Source organism: Pygocentrus nattereri, chromosome 21 (assembly GCF_015220715.1).
Source record: "Pygocentrus nattereri isolate fPygNat1 chromosome 21, fPygNat1.pri, whole genome shotgun sequence".
Lineage (NCBI taxonomy): Eukaryota > Metazoa > Chordata > Actinopteri > Characiformes > Serrasalmidae > Pygocentrus > Pygocentrus nattereri.
The window spans coordinates 35,557,735-35,581,163 of record NC_051231.1 but is presented as its reverse complement, the minus strand read 5'-3'; the positions used below and the strand labels follow the sequence as shown (position 1 = coordinate 35,581,163).

The 23,429-nt window shown below is 42.6% G+C and overlaps 1 protein-coding gene across 4 annotated transcripts in view; it reads right to left on the bottom strand.

Annotated features, from left to right (window-relative positions):
* Nucleotides 1-3,977: 3,977 nt before the first annotated feature.
* si:ch73-352p18.4 (inositol 1,4,5-triphosphate receptor associated 2) overlaps nt 3,978-23,429 on the bottom strand; it is a 45,404-nt gene continuing 25,952 nt past the window's right edge. For all 4 annotated transcript variants that reach the window (XM_037532124.1, XM_037532122.1, XM_037532125.1 and 1 more), the window contains 5 exons: nt 23,412-23,429; nt 8,283-8,380; nt 7,859-7,978; nt 7,081-7,221; nt 3,978-4,242 (listed from right to left, as the gene is read on the bottom strand). The exon at nt 23,412-23,429 is cut by the window's right edge and continues 30 nt beyond it. In XM_037532124.1, coding sequence (XP_037388021.1) covers nt 4,098-4,242; nt 7,081-7,221; nt 7,859-7,978; nt 8,283-8,380; nt 23,412-23,429 — 522 coding nt within the window. In that variant the 3' untranslated portion in view covers nt 3,978-4,097. The remainder of the gene's footprint in view (nt 4,243-7,080; nt 7,222-7,858; nt 7,979-8,282; nt 8,381-23,411) is intronic.

Here is a 23,429-nt window from a genome sequence, read left to right as displayed (position 1 = left end):
CGTCTCTATTTTCTGAGGCGCCTGAGGTCCTTCAACATCTGCCGGACTATGCTCAGGATCTTCTATGAGTCCGTGGTGGCGAGTGCTGTCCTCTATGCTGTTGCATGCTGGGGAAGCAGGCTGAGACTCAACAGACTGATCCGCAAGGCCGGCGATGCTGTGGGTGTGGAGCTGGACTCGCTGACAGCCGTGTCGGTGATGAGACACAGGAGCTCATTCAGCTCAAGACTCACTCTACCGAAATGACCACAGAGCACCACAGGAGGTCATTCTTACCTGTGGTCATCAAACTCTATAACTCCTCCCTCAGTGTGTGATTCACAAAGTGGATCATCTGCACAAAACTCAATACCAAACAGTTTGTATGTGTAATAATAATAATAATAATAATATTAACTGTGTGCAAAAACTCAGAGAGACAATAGTTTGAACTGTTTTATACGAGATGTTTCATATTTATCATCACAGCCACTTTACTGTATTCAGAGCTTAAATCTTGTGTACATACTGCACATTTCTCTTGATATTTGTTCTAAATTATTAAAGTGTTTATTCTTTTACATAAACGGCTGCAACTGTAACGACTGCAATTTCCCTCTGGGATCAATAAAGGGTTCTGATTCTGATTTCAAAGGTTAAAGCTGTTGTAGAGCTCAGTTCAGTGCTTCTGATTTGGGAGTTGAGTGTGTAGATGACGGTGTGTCAGGAATGGGGCAAAATCAGTCAAACAAGTTTATCTTGGTCTCGTCAGACCACAGGACGTGGTTCCAGTAGTCCATGTTCTTGGACTGCTTGTCTTCAGCAAAGTATTTGTGGGTTTTCTTGTGCGTCAGCGTCAGAAGAGACTTCTGGGACGATGGCCATGCAGACCGAGTTGTTGCATTGTGCAGCGTTTGGTCTGAGCACTGACAGGCTGACCTCCCACTTCTTCAACCTCTGCAGCAATGCTGGCAGCGCTCACATGTCTATTTTTTGAAGCCAACCTCTGGACATGACGCTGAACACGTGGACTCAACTTCTTTGGGTGACCCTGGCGAGGCCTGTTCCAAGTGGAACCTGTCCTGGAAAACAGCTGCCATGTTGACTATCCAGTGGCCAGTGTGAGTGAGTCGTACCCAAAACACCAAATTTAACAGCCCTGCTCCCCGTTCACACCTGGAACCCTGTAACTGAGTCACATGACACCAGGGAGGCACGACGACACGACTGGGCACAATCTGGACACGTTCACTGTGAGGTGGACTCACTTGTGCTGCCAGCTATTTAGACATTAATGTCTGTGTGTTGTTTTCAGAGGACAGTAAATCTGTACTCACTTTCGAGAGATACTATAGATTTATATATTATCATTGATGTCCAAATACATTCTTCATTTTTTGACACAATATGAGAAAATCAGCAGCTTTATATTTTGTTAAATTTCAGGACCATTAGAAACACACACACACACACACACACACACACACACACACCCACACACACACATACACGCAAACACACACACACTCACACACACACATTCATATACACATATCTAGTAAACTGATGTGTGTATTGTGTTAATATTGTGTTTATACAGTTTATCGCGTCTATATTTATTTAATGGGAGTTAATTTTGTGTTGAGCTCAGCGAGAGAAACTCCACCGAGTCACACGAACCTCCTCTGAAAGAAAATCTCCTGAAATCTGTGTTTTCTGAACTTTTCTGAGGAGAAGTTTATCAATAATTATGTTTTAAACCGTTTTTAGAATAATTCCTGAGAACATTCCGTTCTTAGACGCTCTGTTTAATCTCCGGACTCCGCAGGGACTCTGCTCCTCATCCTCACCCCTCTCTCCTCCGCCAGCTCCGGATCTCGTCTGATAGATAGATAGATAGATTCAACTTTATTGTCATTACTCAGTACAAGTACATGGCAACGAAATGCAGTTAGCATCTACCAGAAGTGCAAATAGTAGCAAATAGTGCAAAAAGAGACTGTGCAATAGTGCAACATTATAGTATATAGAATAAATTACTATTATAGATATGCAAAAATAGATTATAGGTGTGTAGATACATACATGAACATGTTGGAGATGTACACTGTATTGAATAACTGTTGCGATGTGTTATTTACATGGCAGTAGAATGTTAAATTTGTGCGATGGTAATAATAATGAATAAAACAACATCTCTGATTGGTGAGTGTAGTATGAAAGGCAGTGTTCATAGTTCGCTGTGTGCAGTATGAGTGGTAGTGTTATCAGTGAGGTGTGGAGTTCAGCAGAGTGATTGTGGAGGGAAAGAAGCTGGTTCTGGCCCGGATGCTCTTGTATCTCCTCCCGGATGGAAGTAGGTTGAACAGTTTGTGGTTGGGGTGGGAGGGGTCCTTAATGATGGTGGTGAATGTCTTTGATGGCAGGGAGCTGCACGCCTGTGATGCGCTGAGTAGTCTTTACTATCCTCTGCAGGGATTTCCTCTCCGCCACAGTGGAGCTACTGTACCACATGGTCACACAGTTGGTCAGTATGCTCTCGATGGTGCATCTGTAAAAATTTGTGAGGATCTGAGGAGATAGCTGGTCTTGTTTTAGTCTCCTCAGGAAGTAAAGACGCTGCTGTGCCTTCTTGATGAGATGGGAGGTGTTGAAGGACCATGAAAGGTCTGCCGAGATGTGGATTCCCAGGAACCTAAAGCTGGACACACGTTCTACCTCTGCTCCGTTGATGTAGACAGGAGAGTGTGTGCAGCCCTTGGTTTTCCGATAGTCCACGATGAGTTCTTTGGTTTTGTCTGTGTTCAGGATGAGGTTGTTGGTGGTGCACCAGGAAGTCAGGTGCTGGATCTCCTCCCTGTAGGCCGATTCATCGTTGTTCCTGATGTGGCCAACCACTGTGGTGTCGTCTGCAAACTTGATGAAGATGTTAGATGTGTGCAGAGGAACACAATCGTGGGTGAACAGGGAGAAGAGCAGAGGGCTCAGCACACAGCCTTGCGGCACACCAGTGTTCAGGGTGATGGTGGTAGACATATGACATTATCAGTGGAAAGTGTGAGGGGGCTTTCATTGTGGGAAAGACCACTCCATGTGCTGTGATGGTCATTCCTCTGGTCGAAACGAGCGTAGAACTGATTAAGCTCATCTGGGAGAGAGGCACTGCTGGCTGAGGGGGTCAGGGATGGAGGCCTGTAGCCAGTGATTGCCTGAATGCCCTTCCACATGCGGCGGGGGTCAGAGTTGTGGAAGTTCTCCTCAACAGACAGTTTGTAGGTGTACTTGGCTTTCTTAATCCCTTTTTTCAGGTTTGCCCTGGCTGAGCTGTAAGCCTCGGCATCGCCAGATCTGAAAGCAGCATCACGTGCTTTCAGCAGTAGGCGAACCTCTGCATTCATCCAGGGTTTCTGATTAGGAAAGATTTTCAGTTGTTTAACAGAAGTGACGTCTATGAAACACTTCAGCTTGGTTCGATGTTTTTGCCACAGTTTGCTGCTCTGAGTGGATTAAACCGTTCGTGCGTGTTCAGACGGTGGCCCAGGGGGTTACGGTCAACTGCAAATCACAGCAGAGACCACAGAAACCAGCAGATTTACTGCAGGGCACGCGCTTAGACTCTCCTCACAGAACACTTCAGGACTTCTATTATTATCCGACCCCCTGAGCAGCGCGGCTGTGGCGCCCCCTGCTGGTGAATGAACAGATCTAAAATGACCAGAATGAGCCAAACGGCCTGACCTGGGTTTAATGACGTCTGAGCTCTCCGAGTGAAGGAGGAGCAGCATTTCCCACCGTGAAGCTTCAGCTGTGTAAATGATCTGAAACTGAACTCTGTACCGCCCCCGTGTGGAGACACAGCAGCACCGTTTCACTCACTCAAAGCGCAGAGACTTCATTTTAGGACTGATGGCAAATGAAGCTGCCATAGCTTTCGCCACATTCGGTGCCTTTGATCAAAACTATATGTAGTAAATATACATTAAAACATTTACAAACAATTAAAGAAACACACAAGTGTGAAGGACTTTTATTTACACCTTTAAATCTTAAACCTGGTCATTCATGTTAAATATGCAGACAAATAATCCAAAAAAATTACAGTGTCTACATTAACACAGTCACGTTCTGCGGAGTGGAGCTCTGATATACAACAGCAGGATGAGCACAATGATGGTGGTTCCACACAGCACCAGCAGAACCATCAGCGTTCTCCTGCTGCGGGACAGCCAGGACAGCAGGGGGCACTGCGCCACATGTCCAAACCTATAAAATGGAAAACAAGAAACAGTGGCATTCAAAAAGTGCTGATCTCATGCTGCGTTTAAATGATATTATTATTATTATTATTATTATTAATAATACTATAAAAAGGAAACGTGTGTTAGCGTAGCTCAGAACGCTGGAGCAGCCTGAACTCAGTCAGACACTGTTTAACGCATGAAGCCACATTTAGCCTCATATTCTCCGGATTTTCCGTTCCATTGGAATGAAAAGCTGGAAAACAGGAATCTGACTGTGCTAGCACAGTCCAGGCTGGTATTAGCTGATGTAGGCATGCAGTTAGCAACACGCTAATATTGTAAAGCTACAGAAGGAAACCTCAGACACGGAACCCGTCCTGACTGACCGACTTCCTGTGGGGCTGGAGGGGTCTGAGTTTGCGCTGAACTACAGCGGCGTATAAAGGCTGTAACGCGGCTGTGATTACGCGACTGAGGGCTGGCAGGACGCGCTCGGCCTCCATCCTGAACAATCGGGTTCCTCAGGAGCTGCTGAGGAGCACTGAGCTGCAGCGGCTGAGTCTGTATTAGTGTAATAGTCCATTGTGCTCCGCCTTCTTTATATCATTTAGATACATGTTGCTGCTGATTGGCTAACACCTCTGACACGCCCAGCTGTGAGGTGCGTACCTGCACGCCGTTTCAATCCTAACTCTGACCTTAAACTCAACCAAAAACCTAAACCCACCCCTCACACTGCTCCGAATCCTAACTCTGACCTTAAACTCAACCCAAAACCTAAACCCAACCCTCACACTGCTCCGAATCCTAAACCTGACCTTAAACTCAACCCAAAACCTAAACCCAACCCTCACACTGCTCCGAATCCTAAACCTGACCTTAAACTCAACCCAAAACCTAAACCCAACCCTCACACTGCTCCGAATCCTAACTCTGACCTTAAACTCAACCCAAAACCTAAACCCAACCCTCACACTGCTCCGAATCCTAAACCTGACCTTAAACTCAACCCAAAACCTAAACCCAACACTCACACTGCTCTGAATTCTAACTCTGACCTTAATCTCAACCCAAAACCTAAACCCAACCCTCACACTGCTCCGAATCCTAACTCTGACCTTAAACTCAACCCAAAACCTAAACCCAACCCTCACACTGCTCCGAATCCTAAACCTGACCTTAAACTCAACCCAAAACCTAAACCCAACACTCACACTGCTCTGAATTCTAACTCTGACCTTAATCTCAACCCAAAACCTAAACCCAACCCTCACACTGCTCCGAATCCTAACTCTGACCTTAAACTCAACCCAAAACCTAAACCCAACCCTCACACTGCTCCGAATCCTAACTCTGACCTTAAACTCAACCCAAAACCTAAACCCACCCCTCACATTGCTCCGAATCCTAACTCTGACCTTAAACTCAACCCAAAACCTAAACCCAACCCTCACACTGCTCCGAATCCTAACTCTGACCTTAAACTCAACCCAAAACCTAAACCCACCCCTCACATTGCTCCGAATCCTAACTCTGACCTTAAACTCAACCCAAAACCTAAACCCAACCCTCACACTGCTCCGAATCCTAACTCTGACCTTAAACTCAACCCAAAACCTAAACCCAACCCTCACACTGCTCCGAATCCTAACTCTGACCTTAAACTCAACCCAAAACCTAAACCCAACCCTCACACTGCTCCGAATCCTAACTCTGACCTTAAACTCAACCCAAAACCTAAACCCAACCCTCACACTGCTCCGAATCCTAAACCTGACCTTAAACTCAACCCAAAACCTAAACCCAAAACTCACACTGCTCTGAATCCTAACTCTGACCTTAAACTCAACCCAAAACCTAAACCCAACCCTCACACTGCTCCGAATCCTAACTCTGACCTTAAACTCAACGCAAAACCTAAACCCACCCCTCACATTGCTCCAAATCCTAACTCTGACCTTAAACTCAACCCAAAACCTAAACCCAACCCTCACACTGCTCCGAATCCTAACTCTGACCTTAAACTCAACCCAAAACCTAAACCCAACCCTCACACTGCTCCGAATCCTAACTCTGACCTTAAACTCAACCCAAAACCTAAACCCAACCCTCACACTGCTCCGAATCCTAAACCTGACCTTAAACTCAACCCAAAACCTAAACCCAACACTCACACTGCTCTGAATTCTAACTCTGACCTTAATCTCAACCCAAAACCTAAACCCAACCCTCACACTGCTCCGAATCCTAACTCTGACCTTAAACTCAACCCAAAACCTAAACCCAACCCTCACACTGCTCCGAATCCTAACTCTGACCTTAAACTCAACCCAAAACCTAAACCCACCCCTCACATTGCTCCGAATCCTAACTCTGACCTTAAACTCAACCCAAAACCTAAACCCAACTCTCACACTGCTCCGAATCCTAACTCTGACCTTAAACTCAACCCAAAACCTAAACCCAACCCTCACACTGCTCCGAATCCTAACTCTGACCTTAAACTCAACCCAAAACCTAAACCCACCCCTCACATTGCTCCGAATCCTAACTCTGACCTTAAACTCAACCCAAAACCTAAACCCAACCCTCACACTGCTCCGAATCCTAAACCTGACCTTAAACTCAACCCAAAACCTAAACCCAACCCTCACACTGGTCCTAATACTAATCCGAACCCTGACCCCACCACTGTTTACATTCAGCTGAGTTTCTACAGAGAGATTGTTAACAGCTTGGTCATCTGTAGATGATCTATAGTGGACTACAGTGGACTCTCCAAATACAGGTGAGAAAAGCTGGTTTAACTCTAAGACATGAAATATGATGGAAAATGATGTAGAAATGAATTAGGACTCACGGCTCTGATTGGATGATGTCAGCAGGGTCATGTGACCACTCAGGTGTGCTGGACTCTGAACATGACTCCTCCCTGTCCTCTGAGCTCTGATCTGACTTTAATGCAGTCCGACGACGACACCTCAGACGGATCTGCAAGGGACTAACATACAAACATAACATTATAGAAGCTGTATCGCCCCCTACGCTTCCTGTAGTGTATTACAGTCTGTCAGAGCGACTGTGTGGATCATATGAACATTATAGAGCTTTTTAAATGAAACAGTAGAAGCCGTATCGCCCCCTACGCTTCCTGTAGTGTATTACAGTCTGTCAGAGCGACTGTGTGGATCATATGAACATTATAGAGCTTTTTAAATGAAACAGTAGAAGCCGTATCGCCCCCTACGCTTCCTGTAGTGTATTACAGTCTGTCAGAGCGACTGTGTGGATCATATGAACATTATAGAGCTTTTTAAATGAAACAGTAGAAGCCGTATCGCCCCCTACGCTTCCTGTAGTGTATTACAGTCTGTCAGAGCGACTGTGTGGATCATATGAACATTATAGAGCTTTTTAAATGAAACAGTAGAAGCCGTATCGCCCCCTACGCTTCCTGTAGTGTATTACAGTCTGTCAGAGCGACTGTGTGGATCATATGAACATTATAGAGCTTTTTAAATGAAACAGTAGAAGCCGTATCGCCCCCTACGCTTCCTGTAGTGTATTACAGTCTGTCAGAGTGACTGTGTGGATCATATGAACATCATATGAACAGTAGAAGCTGCACTGCCCCCTACCTGGGGCAGCCATCGGAGGCTGTGTGCTCCTCTTCAGTGGACTCCGGCTGGATGGAGGAGTCAGTGCGAATGTGAGAAGGGCTGCGCTCAACACTGCCATCTACAGGGCAAACAGCACACCTGCAGAAAGACAGCGATACATAAATAGATCACTTATTTTCCAAAATTACTGCATAACACTGTTCAATAAGTAAACAACATTATCTGACACCGTAGTGAGAGAATGACTGAATACGGTCACTTCAAACAAGTTCAACTGTTTATCAATCAATTAAATGAGCTGATATGGAGCTCACAGCCACCTACACACGAGCAAATCAGATAAACCATCTGCACTGCAGCGCTTACAGTCGAGACAGCGGCGCATTGAACTGAACAGAACCACGGATTCTGTGACCCGCTGTGGCTCTGATGTGTTCAGTACCTTTGGGTGGATTTCAGAACCGACCCATCCTGATTCTGACCGTCCGGTTCCTCTGCCGAGCGACAGCTCTCCAGAAACTTCACCTCCAAATCTGTCAGCTAAACACACACACACCCACACACACACAGTATGTGAGTGTGTGTGTGTGTGTGTGTGAGTGTGAGTGTGTGTGTGTGAGTGTGAGTGTGTATGTGTGTATGTGTGTGAGTGAGTGTGTGTGTGAGTGTGAGTGTGTGTGTATGTGTGTGTGTGTGTGAGTGTGTGTGTGTGTGTGTGTATGTGTGTGTGTGAGTGTGTGTGTGTGCGTGTATGTGTGTGTGTGTGTGAGTGTGTGTGAGTGTGAGTGTGTGTGTGTGTGTGTGTGTGTGTGAGTGTGAGTGTGTGTGTATGTGTGTGTGTGAGTGTGTGTGTGTGTGTGTGAGTGTGTGTGTGTGTGTGTGTGTGAGTGTGTGTGTTTGTAAACCTTATAATATGGGGACTTCGACCAGTAAGCACACCAATAAAGTGGGGACTTGTGTCATTGTGGGGACCAAAAATCGAGTCCCCACGAAGTTAACCATTGCAGCATGTCTATCTCGTTGAGCTGAACCTACCCCCTTAAAATCTCAAAAGTCCCCAGCATAAACAAAAACTCTAAAAACAGTGTGCGAGTGTTTAGCGGGAACTGCTCAAAGTGTGTACACGCCCCCTGTGGCCAAAGACTGTAAAAACAAGTGCGGACGCACACTTGATCACGTGGTACAGCAATGCTGAACTCTGATTGGTTGAAACGGGAAGCAATCATTGGAACTGTGAGCCAATGAGGTACCACCTTAATCAGGGCCGCAGTTTCCCAGTCAGCAGTGAGAAGCCGAGCTAGCCCAGCGCGTGAGCTGTGTGAGTTAAGTTTCCCCGTCAGGCTGAAGGTTTTAACCACGCCGTGTTTTACAAATCAGCTGTGTTTGTATATAAACCCCTAGTCGAGCGGTGAATGCAGGAGTTTAGTTTAAACAGCGCCGTGTTCTCGTTAATTGGCTAGCGCTAGTTAGCTGGTTGTTAGCGCTCAGCCCTGCGGGGCCTTTAAACAGTTAAAGCGCCGGGCATAGCGAGGCCTTCAGACCCGCTGCGGGGGCTCGGTCCGGGAGATGAGGAGGAAGAGCCCGACAAACGACGCTGTTTTCCACGTCGCGGCCGGCCGCGACAGAGCGGGGCTGGAGGTGAAGCACATCAGTTCATTTAAAGGTGAGCAGAGCAGGTCAGTCAGCTGGACTGGACCCCCGCGCGGGCGGTCGGTGTCAGCGCGGTCTGTGGTTCTGAATTTAGGCAGGGGGGTGTTCGCCGTGACGGGCTTGGCGAGGGGAGAGTTCGTGCTGGAGTACAGAGGAGACCTGATCAGCGCGGAGGAGAGTCGGAGGAGACGGCGCGCCATGAACGCCTTCATGTTCGACTTCCTCTGGCACGGAAAGTTCTGGACGTGAGTAACATTTCCCTTCTTCTCTGGGCCGGGAGGTTAACTGGGGGGGGGTTGGGGGGGGGGGGTTTCAGTCGCGGCGCGTCGCTCCGCGGTCGGGACCGCGCTCCGGGCCGCGCGGAGACGTGGGCGGTAGACTGGTGTTAGATGGGCTTTAAACGCTTCGCTGCTGTGACGCATTAATATTTAAACCTTCAGAAATCGAACAGGTTTCTGCCGTTAGCGCCGCGCGTTTTCCCAGCGACATCGTTTTGTTTACAGACGCGTTCGCCATTCACTTTTTGATCGCCCCCCCAACGCGCTGATCAGCCCAGCCTGTAGACGCGTACTGAGCACAGGTGCTTCAGAGGTAGAAGGAAATAGTGAATAGTCTAGTAATGATAATATAATAATACGACCAAAATGACACTGACACTGTTATGAAGTGAAATAATTGTGAATAATGTAATTTTTGCTTTTATTAGACTTTAATTTTACAACTATACAACTAAAATATGACCTTCAATAACTGACTTCTGTTTGTTCAAATCCAGTATTGATGCTGCAAGGGACGATGGCAGTCTTGGAAGACTGGTTAATGATGACCACATTAACCCCAACTGTAAAATGAAGAGACTCATCGTGGAGGGAAGGCCACATTTGTGCCTGTTTGCTTTAAGAGACATCACACCTGGAGAGGAGATTACGTATAATTATGGAGATGGTGATTGTCCGTGGAGGAGTGAAGTAAGAATGTCACTTCTTGTACCAGTAGTGGATAATTAGATGCCAAACAGTGAATATATTTTTAAGACATCATATTCATAATGTAAATGGAGGCTTGAAAGGAAAGGATACTGTTAATCTGAGTTTATGTAAACTATATAGAGATGATCAGAACAGTGCCAGTCAGTTACAGCATGGTACGGCTCACGTGTTGCGTGCTGTTTCCATAGCAGGATTTCCCTTTTATTTTGTGTTTAATAATGACTGTTGTGTCCATAGCAGGTGATAAAAAGTGGAATGGAAGCGGACAACAATCATCTGGAGTCAGAAGGTGCCTCTGGAGATGATCAGCACTGCATCAAGCCTTCGCAGCACAAACCTGCTTTTGGCGTCCAGGTAAGCAAACTGCTCAAGCGTGTTCACACAGGTGATGCGAAGTCTGCACAATGTGTAATGTAGTCAACCAGTACCAGGAGAGTCTGGCTGCAGGCCTTCAGACAGATGCAGTATCAGCCCCAGTGACGTCATGCACTCTGCCACAACGGCAGAAACAGCCCAACGGCACGTTAACTTCTGGCTGCTGCTGCTTAGAGACATCATCACTTAATCCATTTTTTGTTCATAACATGGCTAGAGAGTGTTTAATGTACCTCCCTGTTGAGAAAAAAAAAAAATCATAGAACCCTTTAAAAGAGTCTATTGGTTCTTGGTGGTTTTCAGTAGTCACTAAAGGTGTTCTCTGTTTTTCTGATGGGCTGATATCACAGTGTAAAGGATTCTGATCGTTTAATCAGGTCTTCTGGGATTAATCCAGGTACATTTGATTGTTTCCTAAAGCCCTCTAATGGCAACCATAAAGCCAGTTCCCATTAGACAGGCAAAACCACCAAGTTTTATTCCTGCCAGCCCTGCAAACACAGTTACATTGTGACCGCGTCCTGTTTTGGTACCCATGGCGTCATGTGCTTGGTGCTCTCTACGTTGTCACAACATTGAAATGTAATTTCTCAGAAAGTTATGACGACATTGACAACTTTCTAGTAAGTTGTGACGACGTTGATGAGAAGGCGAAAGTAATCAATACTACATTGTACGTTGTCATAACCTCCTAGAATCCTTAAAACGTTGTATTTTAATCAATATTTCAGTTTTTGATGCCTGGTTCTAATCGTCATCATGGCATTCATGAGTTTCAGCAGTAGTCTGTTTGTTGCTGTAAATAAACTCAACGTTCTTGTCTTATCATTGTGGCAGATTTTATTTTGAAAATGATATATTCAGTGTAACTCTTATTGTCCAGCAGCACGCGTTTTGCTGTTTTTCCTCATAAAACCCACAAAAACACTGTGGCAGAGTGTGCACTGACGTCAGTAGCCACGTTTACATGCAGCCTGATAGTCTGTTAATAATCCGACTAATAGCTCAATCGGAATAGAATACGTTCATGTAAACGCCTCAATCGGAATAGACTAAGCCGATTGAGGCTATTCGGAATACAATTTCTATACGATTGAACGAGGTGGGTAAACCTCTAAATAATCCATTAAATAGAAGAATAACAGCCATGTACCACGCCTGAATCCGATTACACTCCAATCAGAATGTGTAAGAATGCTCTGTGCATGCGCGGCGTGCATAGTGAGAGTTTATACATGGCAGAGCAGAGCAGAAACTGGACTGCAGAGGAGACGAAGTTCATGCTCTGATCTTTAAAAGACGGCGGCGGGACGGACGTCCAGCTTATGCGTCTCAGAGCACAACGTCTTCCTCTCGGCCTTCTTTAATAAGGACATGTGAAGGACGTTTTCCTGAGTCTGAAGTCATTTTAAAGCAGTTAAAAACACAATCACTGCTCACTGCTGCTCATCTCACTCTGACTGGACCTCACGTGATATTTACTCTAAACGCTACACCACGCATGCGCATCATTTTGCATCGGATTACTTGTAGTGAGCATTTAAATGAAGATTTTCATCAGATTGTTGAATAGAGTGAGCATAAACTTTTATGCTTTTCACGTGGACTATGCACATCTACCTCGTCGCCTTCAGAGATGCTCTTCCTTGATCACAATGCATTTGTTAACCTGTTGAGCTTCTCTCATGCAGACTATGCTCGGCTGACCCATCCATCTCATGATGCTGCACCATTTGCTGTTTGTTTTCTAAACCTAATTTCATTTACTCCTTACTAGGGTTATCTCAGTACTGTTACAAGGTGCCTTCTCTCACGGTGCCTTTTTCGGCACCAGTATCTACAGTAGCAAACTCTTTCACTGCTGTCGGTTTACTGCTCTTGGCCTGCTGAGCCATTGGCTTTAGGCTTAGATTCTGTAAAGCTGCCATGGAATATTTTGTAAAATTGCATTCAGTGTCCAACCAGTGCCATCTTTGTGTTTCCAATCTTGCAACCTTTGGCTTGTAACTTGTAGCAACCTCCTCTTCAGGTGGGTATGGGATCATGGAAAGCTCATTATTAGCTTAATTGTGGTGTGGAGGGAGTTATTTGGAGTAAAACAGAAGTCATCTAGCATTATCAGCTTTCTTTCCCTATTTTGTGTTCTGTGTTCCTTATTTTACAATATATTGAATGCAGGCTTTGAACTAGCAAAATGGGTTCATTGGTAATTGTTTTCTGTTTCAGATGAAAAAAAATCGTCTGGAGTCAGAGGTTGCCTCTGGAGACGATCAGCATCGCACTCCGCATTCACAGCTTGAGTCTACTTTCTGTAGCGAGGTATAAAACTGCTTATTTTCTTATATTTTTTACACGGTAAACGTCAAGTCCCCACAATGTACACTGTGATTTACCAGTGTTGGCAAAAGATTAGTTTCAAATGTCAAGTGGTGCCCTTCCCCCACTGAGTCCCCACACTGTCTTAAAAAGTGAAGGTTTTACACAAAGTCCTCAGAAGACATGCACATTAAAATATTATAACTTTAATCTAGAAATATTTATTTTTTGGTGTGTTTAGGCTAAAAATACTTTCTACAACTTGACAGTGTTTAGTTTCGTTGTAATGTGTAAACATTGCTTTTATTATTGGGCTTGTTGGTAATTGTTTTGTCTATTTCAGATGACAAAAAATGAAATGGAAGCAGGCAGTAATCGTCTGGAGTCAGAACGTACCTCTGGAGACGATCAGCATCACACTCAGCATTCACAGCTTGAGTTTACTTTCTGTAACGAGGTATAAAACTGCTTATTTTCTTATGTTTTTTACATTGTAAACGTCAAGTCCCCACAATGTACACTGTAGTCTACCAGTGCTGGCACAAGATTTTCCATTGACTAGTGGTGCCCTTCCCCCACTGAGTCCCCACATTGTCTTTGAAGGTGAAGGTTTTACACAAAGTCCTCACAAGACATGTAGTGTAAAATATTATTAATTTTATCTAGAATGTTTTTTTTGTTGGTGTGTTTAGCCTAGAAATACTTCTTACAACTTGACAGTGTTCAGCTTAGTTGTAGTGTGTAAACATTGCTTTTATTATTGGGCTTGTTGGTAATTGTTTTGTCTATTTCAGATGACAAAAAATGAAATGGAAGCAGGCAGTAATCGTCTGGAGTCAGAACGTACCTCTGGAGACGATCAGCATTGCACTCAGCATTCACAGCTTGAGTCTACTTTCCCCAACCAGGTATGAAACTGCTTATTTTCATTAGTTTTTTACATGGTAAACGTCAAGTCCCCACAATGTACACTGTAGTCTGCTAGTGCTGGCAAAAGATTTTCTATTGACTAGTGGTGCCCTTCCCCCACTGAGTCCCCACATTGTCTTTGAAGGTGAAGGTTTTACACAAAGTCCTCACAAGACATGTAGTGTAAAATATTATAATTTTAATCTAGAAATATTTCTTTTTTTGGTGTGTTTAGCTTAAAAATACTTTCTACAACTTCACAGTGTTCAGCTTAGTTGTAGCGTGTAAACATTGCTTTTATTATTGGGCTTGTTGGTAATTGTTTTGTCTATTTCAGATGACAAAAAATGAAATGGAAGCAGGCAGTAATCGTCTGGAGTCAGAACGTACCTCTGGAGACGATCAGCATCACACTCAGCATTCACAGCTTGAGTTTACTTTCTGTAACGAGGTATAAAACTGTTTATTTTCTTATGTTTTTTACATTGTAAACGTCAAGTCCCCACAATGTACACTGTAGTCTACCAGTGCTGGCACAAGATTTTCCATTGACTAGTGGTGCCCTTCCCCCACTGAGTCCCCACATTGTCTTTGAAGGTGAAGGTTTTACACAAAGTCCTCACGAGACATGTAGTGTAAAATATTATTAATTTTATCTAGAATGTTTTTTTTGTTGGTGTGTTTAGCCTAGAAATACTTCTTACAACTTGACAGTGTTCAGCTTAGTTGTAGTGTGTAAACATTGCTTTTATTATTGGGCTTGTTGGTAATTGTTTTGTCTATTTCAGATGACAAAAAATGAAATGGAAGCAGGCAGTAATCGTCTGGAGTCAGAACGTACCTCTGGAGACGATCAGCATTGCACTCAGCATTCACAGCTTGAGTCTACTTTCCCCAACCAGGTATGAAACTGCTTATTTTCATTAGTTTTTTACATGGTAAACGTCAAGTCCCCACAATGTACACTGTAGTCTGCTAGTGCTGGCAAAAGATTTTCCATTGACTAGTGGTGCCCTTCCCCCACTGAGTCCCCACATTGTCTTTGAAGGTGAAGGTTTTACACAAAGTCCTCACAAGACATGTAGTGTAAAATATTATAATTTTAATCTAGAAATATTTCTTTTTTTGGTGTGTTTAGCTTAAAAATACTTTCTACAACTTCACAGTGTTCAGCTTAGTTGTAGCGTGTAAACATTGCTTTTATTATTGGGCTTGTTGGTAATTGTTTTGTCTATTTCAGATGACAAAAAATGAAATGGAAGCAGGCAGTAATCGTCTGGAGTCAGAACGTACCTCTGGAGACGATCAGCATCACACTCAGCATTCACAGCTTGAGTTTACTTTCTGTAACGAGGTATAAAACTGTTTATTTTCTTATGTTTTTTACATTGTAAACGTCAAGTCCCCACAATGTACACTGTAGTCTACCAGTGCTGGCACAAGATTTTCCATTGACTAGTGGTGCCCTTCCCCCACTGAGTCCCCACATTGTCTTTGAAGGTGAAGGTTTTACACAAAGTCCTCACGAGACATGTAGTGTAAAATATTATAATTTTAATCTAGAAATATTTCTTTTTTTGGTGTGTTTAGCTTAAAAATACTTTCTACAACTTGACAGTGTTCAGCTTAGTTGTAGTGTGTAAACATTGCCTTTACGTTTGGGCTTATTGGTAATTGTTTTATCTATTTCAGATGACAAAAAATGGAATGGAAATAGACAGTAATCGTCTGGAGTCAGAGGTTGCCTCTGGAGACGATCAGCATTGCACTCAGCATTCACAGCTTGAGTTTACTTTCTGTAACGAGGTATAAAACTGCTTATTTTCTTATATTTTTTACATTGTAAACGTCAAGTCCCCACAATGTACACTGTAGTCTACCAGTGCTGGCACAAGATTAATTTCAGATGACTAGTGGTGCCCATTATTTAAATGAAACTTTTACACAATATCCTAACAAAACACTGTTTAAAATAATTTTCATGTTCTAGAGGGGGGAAAAAAGTAATTTTATATTTATTTTTGTTTTGCATAATCTTTACATTCTGCACATTTATGGTTTTTGGCCAGGCTTTAGTTTGCTAAAAAACTTGCACTTTTGGGCTTAATTGTGAGTTATTTTTAGGTGACAACAACCGTAATGCAAGAAAGTATACAGCCGTGTTCACATGTAAGCTATGTTTTTTTTGTTTTTTTTTTTGTAGCTTGATGATGCCTGCTCCATCAGTAGTGTGCAAAGCAGTGATGATGAGTATGTACCTGGGTCTTCAGATAGTAGCTCAGATGAAAGTGCATGCAGTCATATGATTTCAGTTACTAAAAGAAAAGCCAAGACAACAGCTGCTGCCAATGAATCTGAAGTTGTACCTGACCAGTCAGGCTCTGAAGTTGTACCTGACCAGTCAGGCTCTGAAGTTGTACCTGACCAGTCAGGCTCTGAAGTTGTACCTGACCAGTCAGGCTCTGAAGTTGTACCTGACCAGTCAGGCTCTGAAGTTGTACCTGACCAGTCAGGCTCTGAAGTTGTACCTGACCAGTCAGGCTCTGTTTTGGTCAGAGGAATCTCAAAGCCAACTAGTAAACCCAGAGCATATGACAAGAAACAATATTGTTTGTTTTGTAGCAAAGCGCTATCAAAAATGGCAAGACATTTAGAGCAGGTTCATTGTAATGAATCTGAAGTTGTGAAAGCTTTGAGTTTTTCAAAAGGTTCAAAAGAAAGGAGAAGGTTACTAGATCACCTCAGGAATAGAGGGAATTTTGCCCATAATTCTGAGGTTCTACAGTGTGGAAAGGGTGATCTTGTACCTTGTAAGAAGCCCAGAAAAGACTGTGATTCTCTTTGCTTTGTACACTGCTTCAACTGTCAAGGACTCTTTGCAAAAAAGTTTCTCTGGCGTCATATGAAACAGTGTAAGCTGAGGAAAAATGATTCCCAACCCAAACCAGGAAAGAACAGGGTGCTTTCACAAAGTGCTTATATGGGACCTGCACCTCATGGAACCAGTGCTGGGCTGTGGAAACTTCTCAGTACCATGAGCCATGATGAGGTGGCACTTGCCATTAAAACAGATTTGTACATCAGAAGATTGGGAGAGTATTTTTACAACAGGATTGGTTCAGATACTGGCAAGCACGAATATGTTCGACAAAAAATGAGAGAAGTTGGCAGATTGTTAATTACAGCAAGGGAAGTTACTTCTTTGTGCAAAATGGAGGATTTTGTTGACCCAGCTAACTTTATGCATGTCATCACTGCTATCAGAAAAGTCTGCGGTTATGACGAAGAAAAGTGCACATATCAACGACCATCCCTTGCACTGAAACTGGGTCATAGTTTACAGAAGATTGCTTCTTTGGTCTCATTTCAGGCAATGATGGATAAGGACACTGAAAGAGCAGAAAAAGCACGCAACTTTTCAGACATGTATGCAGCAAGATGGGGTGAACTGATATCATCACATGCGCTCCGGACACAGAGGGAAGTCAAGTGGAATGCTCCTCTTGTTCTTCCTTTTACTGAGGATGTGAAAATGCTTCACTTGTATCTTGATCAAAAGCAAGAGGAGTTCTTTCAGAAACTATCAGCAGATGCTTCCTCCAAGAACTGGACACTTCTTGCAAAGGTTACCCTGGCTCAGACCATCCTCTTCAATCGCAGAAGAGAAGGTGAGGTCTCAAAAATGCCATTAACATCGTTTGCCAACAGAAGTACAGATGACTTGCACGAAGACGTTGCTCTTGCCCTTTCAGAGCTTGAAAAGAGACTCTGCCATCATTTTTCTCGCATTGAAATACGGGGAAAGCGAGGGCGAAAGGTCCCAGTTCTTTTAACACCTACAGTGCAGAGAAACATGGAGCTTCTTAAAGAAAAAAGAGAAGAATGTGCAGTTCCATCTGAAAACATTTATAAGTTTTTGCACGTCCTGCAGCACTGTCGCACCTAAGGGGATCTGATTGTCTTCGTGAATTTGCAACAGAATGTGGAGCAAAGAATCCAAAGGCACTTTCATCGACAAAGCTTCGTAAACACATAGCAACCCTGTCCAATGTTTTGAACCTCAGTAACACAGAATTGGATCAGCTGGCTGACTTTTTAGGGCATGATGTGAGAGTTCACAGGGACTATTATAGACTTCCTGAAGGCACTCTCCAGCTGGCCAAGATCAGCAAAATTTTGATGGCATTAGAGACAGGAAGACTTGGGGAGTTCAGCGGAAAGAACCTGGATGAAATTCACATCGATCCAAATGGTATGTTGAATGGAGTTCATATATTAATTGTAGGCAACTGAAAATGTAAGTAGTTAACATATGATTGTGTTAAGTCAATATGTATTGTTGTTGTTGTTTTCATAGAAGCAGTACTTGTTCAGAGTTCGGAATTGTCAAAAGATCTGTCAGAAACAGAGGATGAATCGGATGAAGGTCAGCATTATTCCCAAATATACTTATGAAAGCACTCACTCCTGCAATCACAGTGGATTTAAAGAACTTTGCTCACCGATTTATATAAAAATTAACACAAATTAAAATGATAAATCTACTGTGTATCTTGCATTGAATCCATTTGGGAGAGCCACCTTAACAATTTCAGTTTTCAGTCTTATTGCATAGGTATGTATAATCACCCTAAAGCAGAGGTCACTAATAGGTGGACCATAGTCCAAGTTGGGACCCAGACGCTGTTCCATGCTGACCGGGGCCTATAACCGATAAATTCTGGATAAATATGTAATTATGACCGCGTGGTCCTATTTTAATCGGGGTATCATTTCTAGTCATTACGTTACCGTTTTAGTGCCCAGGAAACTCACAGACTAATCGCATGCATTGTCAATATCACATGTGACACACTCAGCCAATCAGATCTGTGCATTACAATGAGCACAGACTCAAGTGAGTGACGCCACACAGGGAAGGGACGAGGCGAGACACAGCAGTAAGAGAAGAATGTGAGTCAGAGGGAAGTTATTTCACATGGTGTGATCTAAAAAGAGAAAACTGACAAATGTTGAAATATTACTGAATTGTACTTTATTTGATTTGACATTCGGTTGTAGACTACATAAGATGTTGATATTCCTACTCAGCTACTTCAGTAAACGGTATATGGCACTGAATCATAATATAAGTTAGACAATATGATGTTCTGGACCTTTGCTTGATTTTCGTTAACTGGACCTTATTGAATTTTAATTAAATAACTCTGCCCTAAAGGTCAAATTTGGCCTTTGACCAGCTCGCCAAAATGATGCAAGATATTGTATTTGTTCAGTATCCATCCCTTAGCCTATACTTTTCAATAATCGTGTTACGGTGTTGTTTGGGGTTGGTTTTTTGCGCTCATAGTGTAATTTTACCAGGAGACATACTCATTAGTAGTTATTTTATATAGAGGCACAGTTATACGGCAAACATTTTGAAACACATTTAAAACACATTGACCACATTTCTAAAAATATGTTAACTTCCAAAATCAGGATGAAAAATCTACGTTTTTCTCTTTAATAGATTTAAGGAAAAAGAGACTGCTTGGTGTAAGATCCTTAGCACATATTAGCCTCCTATATTATTGCTAAGTGCTGTCAAATTGTTTCCAACCCCTGGAGACCATATTGATAGTGTTTCTCAAGAACATCCTGGTCTTCGTTTTGGGTCTTCAGGCTTTATAATGGCCTTGTTTATTGTTCCTCGCATTGTCCTCTTTCTTGACCTCCACTTCTCAACTCTTCCAAGCATCATTATCTTTTGCAGTGGTTCTTCTCAGAATATTCCCAAATCCCAAAGAGTGTGTCAGTTTATTATCTGGACTTTGAGGGAAAGTTGAGGCTTGATTTGGTCAAGGGCCCATTGGTTTTTTCCTTTGACATCCAAGGTTCCTTCAGAAGACTTTGCCAGCAGTTCAAATGCATCAGTATTTCCCACTTTTTTTTATCGATCAGCTTTCATATCCATAAAGAACGACAGAGATGACCACAGTCTGGACAGTTCTAATCTTTATGTGGAGAGACAGATTTTTTGCATTTGAAAGACTTTTCCAGTTCAGCTTTGACTGCTGGATCCTTTGTTGTTAATCAGTTAAAGTTGGCAAAAGCTGTCCATCTCTTTGACATCTTCTCCATCAGTGATACAGTTGGTGCTCTTTCTTATTGTCCTAACCTTAGTCTTCATATAGAGCTAAAGTCCCATCTTTTCACTCTGTTCTTTAACCTTCCTTATAAGGGCCTTTAGGTCTTCCTGATTTTCTGCTGCAAATGTTGTCATCCGCATATTGAAGGTTATCGATGTCTTGAATCCACAAACATTTTGCTGCAGTCCTGCGTCTCATTAAATGTTCAGCATACAGGTTGAACAGGTAAGGTGAAACAATGTAGCTTTGTCTAACTCCTGTCCCAATGTGGAATTATTCTATTTGTCCGTTCTCTGTCCGGACTGTAGCTTATTGATCAGTGTACAGGTTTCTCAGTAGAATGATGATGTTCTTGTATTCCCATCTTCCTGAAGAGTTGCATAATTTTGTGTGGTCAACCCCGTCGAAGACTTGTTGTAGTCAAAGAAGTACATGTTGACTTCTTTGTTGATCTCCTTGGCTTTCTCCATAATCTAGCGCACATCAGGAAGGATGTTGTTGATTGAGCTTTATTTTTCCTCAGACCGGTCCATTAAACCTCCCTTGGTATACCAACTAGAGATTGATATTTATTTCTGAGTGCACATAGAAAACAATCCTTGTTTCCATGTTTGTCATGATGTTGTTTTGGTTACTTCAAGAAGGTATTAGTAATGAAGATATCCTTGTACAACTATATTTCCCTCCTTTTGATTTCTGACTATGGTATTCCAGTTACCAGCAGGATAACTTATTTGCAGATCTTGTCAATTTACCCTGAGCTTCATAATAAAACTTTTTCATTTCTTCTTTATTAGCATCTGTTGTTGGGGAGTAAACTTGAATGAATGGAATGTTGAATAGTTATGCATGAAATCAGATTGACATCATTCAATCATTCACAGAATTGCATCCAATAATGGTCTTGTTGACATCTTTGTTGACAATAAAAGCCACTCAATTTCTTTGTTGTTCATGACCTGAGTAGTAGACTTGTGTTTTCCAGCTTGCCATGATTCCTGCTGCAAACAATCCAAGTTTGTAGCTTTGAATTCTCTCTTTCTCATCAGCTAAAGCAAAAATATGTGACCTAGCTGTGTCATGCAAGCAAGGTGTACCCAGCTCTTCCTCTGTAATAAGCTGAGTGCACGTTAATACCAAACATTTTGTTGTTCCTGTCCATGTGATTTTCTTGATAGACTGTACAGAAGTGGTTTACCATTTGGCTTCTTCTGCACAGTTGAACCAATGTCATTGCCGTCGTCACCTGTGTAATAATCCACCTTTGACATTGTCTCTTATATTTTTGCCGCCTAGTATAGGTGGTAGTTTGCAACAACCTAGCAGCACCCTTAGCATCACATAGCAAGACCACATCAACAACATAGCAGCACTTTAGCAGTCATATAGGACTTATCTCAGCAATAACTCTGCATTTTCTTCAGGAAATGCAATTATATAGTCGTATTATTATTATTATTATTATTATTATTATTATTATTATTATTTGGGCATGTCCTTGGCTATTTAAAATATTTTCAAAAAGAGTGTTTGGTTTGGGTTTATGTAGATCCTGGAGCAAAACCGGACTTGGAACCATCTACACAGCAAGCTCAGGAGTCCTTGGCTGAGCAAGCAATAGAACCAACCAGTACCACATCAGTTCCCAAAGGTATTGTCTAATAAATAAACTTTTATGACATTGAAAGACATTGGTTGTTTTGACTAAACATGTTCTGCATTTACTCAGGTGTACGGATGGTTAAGAGAAAGAAATGGGAGACCAGTGAAGTGAAAGCAGTTGAAAAACATCTGAACAGGTTCATTAAAACTTGCACAGTGCCAGGAAAAAAAGATTGTGAGGCCTGTATAAAAGCTGAACCTGTTGCATTCAAAGACCGAGATTGGTTATCTGTAAAGTTCTTTGTAAAGAACAGAATCACTGCACTTAAAAGGAAAATGTAAACCAGAGCAAATGTCATTTGCACAGTCTTTGTTTTTTCTGTTCAAAGTTCCAAAAGAAAAATGTTTTATTTCATTGTACAATTTTTGTCAATCTCAAAAAAATGGTTCTTCAAGGGTTCTTTAGTAAGAACAGTGAAAGAGCTATTTGCATGCCTAAATGTTTCTTCACATGGTGAAATGGTTTTTCAGTTTGGAGAATGTGTTGTATGTGGATCTACTAATGAACCATTTTGAAATGGTTCTGTATAGCACCAAATAGAGTTCTCTTATAAGCTTGTTCTCTTGAAAAAACATCTTTTTGAGATGAGTTATTATTTGACTGGCAGCTTAAGTTTTTAGTATTGTTTGTGATTGCTTTACATTTTAAAAAGCAGTCATTAGTTATCTGTGCATAAATACTGCATCACAAATGGCAAAAAACTGGTTTAAAAAGAAACAAATAAAAGACCTGTTAATGTGTCTACATCCGTTGTCTTGTGTTATAAATATACATTATAGGTGCATTTCAACTGTTCATAACATTTGTCCCCAGATTGTTCACAAGTACCTACATTGTACAAAATACCAGAAAGTTGTGTGTGTGTATCTGCTGGTCCCCACATGCTTTGAATACCAGAAATTGTCCCCAGAATGTAGGAAAATGTCACATTGCTTTAATAATGTATTTTCTTTATTTTGAAGTGACAGCCGTTTTAAAAACGCCAGTTGAAACATGAATCTGTCTTTCGTTTGCTCCTAAAGCCTTTAGAAAGGCGAGTCCCCACAATGTAGCTTCCAGCTTGTAGTCCCCAAAAAACGCTTAGACAAGTATGTGTGTGTGTGAGTGTGTGAGTGTGTGTGAGTGTGTGTGTGTGTGAGAGTGTGAGTTTGTGTGAGTGTGAGTGTGAGTGTGTGTGTGAGTGTGTGTGTGTGTGTGTGTGTGTGTGTATGTGTGTGCGTGAGTGTGCGTGTATGTGTGTGTGTGTGTGTGTGTGTGAGTGTGAGTGTGTATGTGTGTGTGAGAGTGTGAGTGTGAGTGTGTGTGAGTGTGAGTGTGTGTGTGTGTGAGTGTGTGTGTGTGTGTGTGTGTGTGTGAGTGTGTGTGTGTGTGTGTGCGTGTATGTGTGTGTGTGTGTGTGTGTGTGTGAGTGTGTGAGCGTGAGTGTGTGAGTGTGTGTGTGTGTGTGTGTGTGTGTATGTGTGTATGTGTGTATGTGTGTGTGTGTGTGTGTGTGTGTGTGTGTGTGTGTGTGTGTGTGTGTGTGTGTGTGTGTGTACCTGAGCCTGTGTCGGGAT